Source organism: Macrobrachium rosenbergii, chromosome 41 (assembly GCF_040412425.1).
Source record: "Macrobrachium rosenbergii isolate ZJJX-2024 chromosome 41, ASM4041242v1, whole genome shotgun sequence".
NCBI classification, from domain to species: domain Eukaryota; kingdom Metazoa; phylum Arthropoda; class Malacostraca; order Decapoda; family Palaemonidae; genus Macrobrachium; species Macrobrachium rosenbergii.
In genome coordinates, this window is record NC_089781.1 from 51,309,265 (window position 1) to 51,310,771 (window position 1,507).

Here is a 1,507-nt window from a genome sequence, read left to right on the forward strand (position 1 = left end):
ATTGACATACGGCATTTGACTTTGCCAACATTTGGACAGTGACAACATATTGACACAAGGCATTTTGGCTTTGCCAATATTTTGACAGTGACAACATATTGACACACGGCATTTTGAGTTTGGGAAGATTTAGACAGTGTCAACACATTGACACACGGCATTTTTCTTTGCCGACATTTTGACAGTGATGACACATTGACACATGGTATTTTGACTTTGCCATCATTTTGACAGTGACAACATATTGACACACAGCCTTTTGACTTTGCCAACATTTTGACAGTGACAACATATTGACACACGGCAATTTGACCTTGGTGACATTTTGACTGTCGACATGTTGACACACGGCTTTTTGATTTTACCAACATTTTGACAGTGACAACACATTGGCACATGGCATTTTGACTTTGAGAATATTATGACAGTGACGACATATTGACACATGGCATTTTGACTTTGCCAACATTTTGATAGTGACGACATATTGACACACGGCATTTTGACTTTGGCAACATTTTGACAGTGACTACAGACTGACACATGGCATTTTGACTTTGCCAACATTTTGACAGTGACGACATATTGACACACGTGATTTTGACTTTGCCAACATTTTGACAGTGGTGACATATTGACACACAGCATTTTAACTTTGGCGACATTTTGGCAGTGACGACACATTGACAAACGGCATTTTGACTTCGGCGATATTTTGACAGTGACGACATATTGACACACGGCATTTTGACTTTGGCAACATTTTGACAGTGATGGCGTAATGACACATGGCATTTTGACTTTGCCAACATTTTGACAGTGACGACATAATGACACAAGGTATTTTGACGTTGGGAACATTTTGACAATGACGACATATTGACACATGGCATTGTAACTTTGGCGACATTTTGACAGTGACGACACATTGACACACGGCATTTTGACTTTGACAACATTTTGACAGTGATGATATTTACACATGGCATCATGACTTTGGCAACATTTTGACAGTGACGACATATTGACACACGGCATTTTGATTTTGCCAACATTTTGACAGTGACGACATATTGACACATGGCATTTTGATGGTGACAACATATTGAAACACGGCATTTTTACTCTGGCGACATTTTGACAGTGACAACATATTGACACATGCCATTTTGACAGTGACAACATATTAACACACAGCATTTTAATTCTGGCAACATTTTGACAGTGACAACATATTGACACAAGGCATTTTGACTCTGGCAACATTTTGACAGTGACAACATATTGATGCATGGTGTTTTGACTTTGGCAACATTTTCACATTGACGACATATTGACATATGGCATTTTGACAGCGACAACATATTGAAACACTGCATTTTTACTCCGGCGACATTTTGACAGTGACAACATATTGACACACAGCATTTTGACAGTGGCAACGCATTAACATACAGCATTTTAACCTTGGCAACATTTTGACAGTGACAACATATTGACACAAGGC

General features: G+C 38.9%; 1 protein-coding gene across 1 annotated transcript; it reads right to left on the reverse strand.

Annotated features, from left to right (window-relative positions):
- Positions 1-222: 222 nt before the first annotated feature.
- On the reverse strand, positions 223-1,119 carry LOC136827165 (keratin-associated protein 10-11-like). The gene has a single exon (XM_067084934.1). The coding sequence runs from the start codon at positions 1,117-1,119 to the stop codon at positions 223-225; it is 897 nt and encodes a 298-aa protein (XP_066941035.1).
- Between the last annotated feature and the right edge of the window lie 388 nt (positions 1,120-1,507).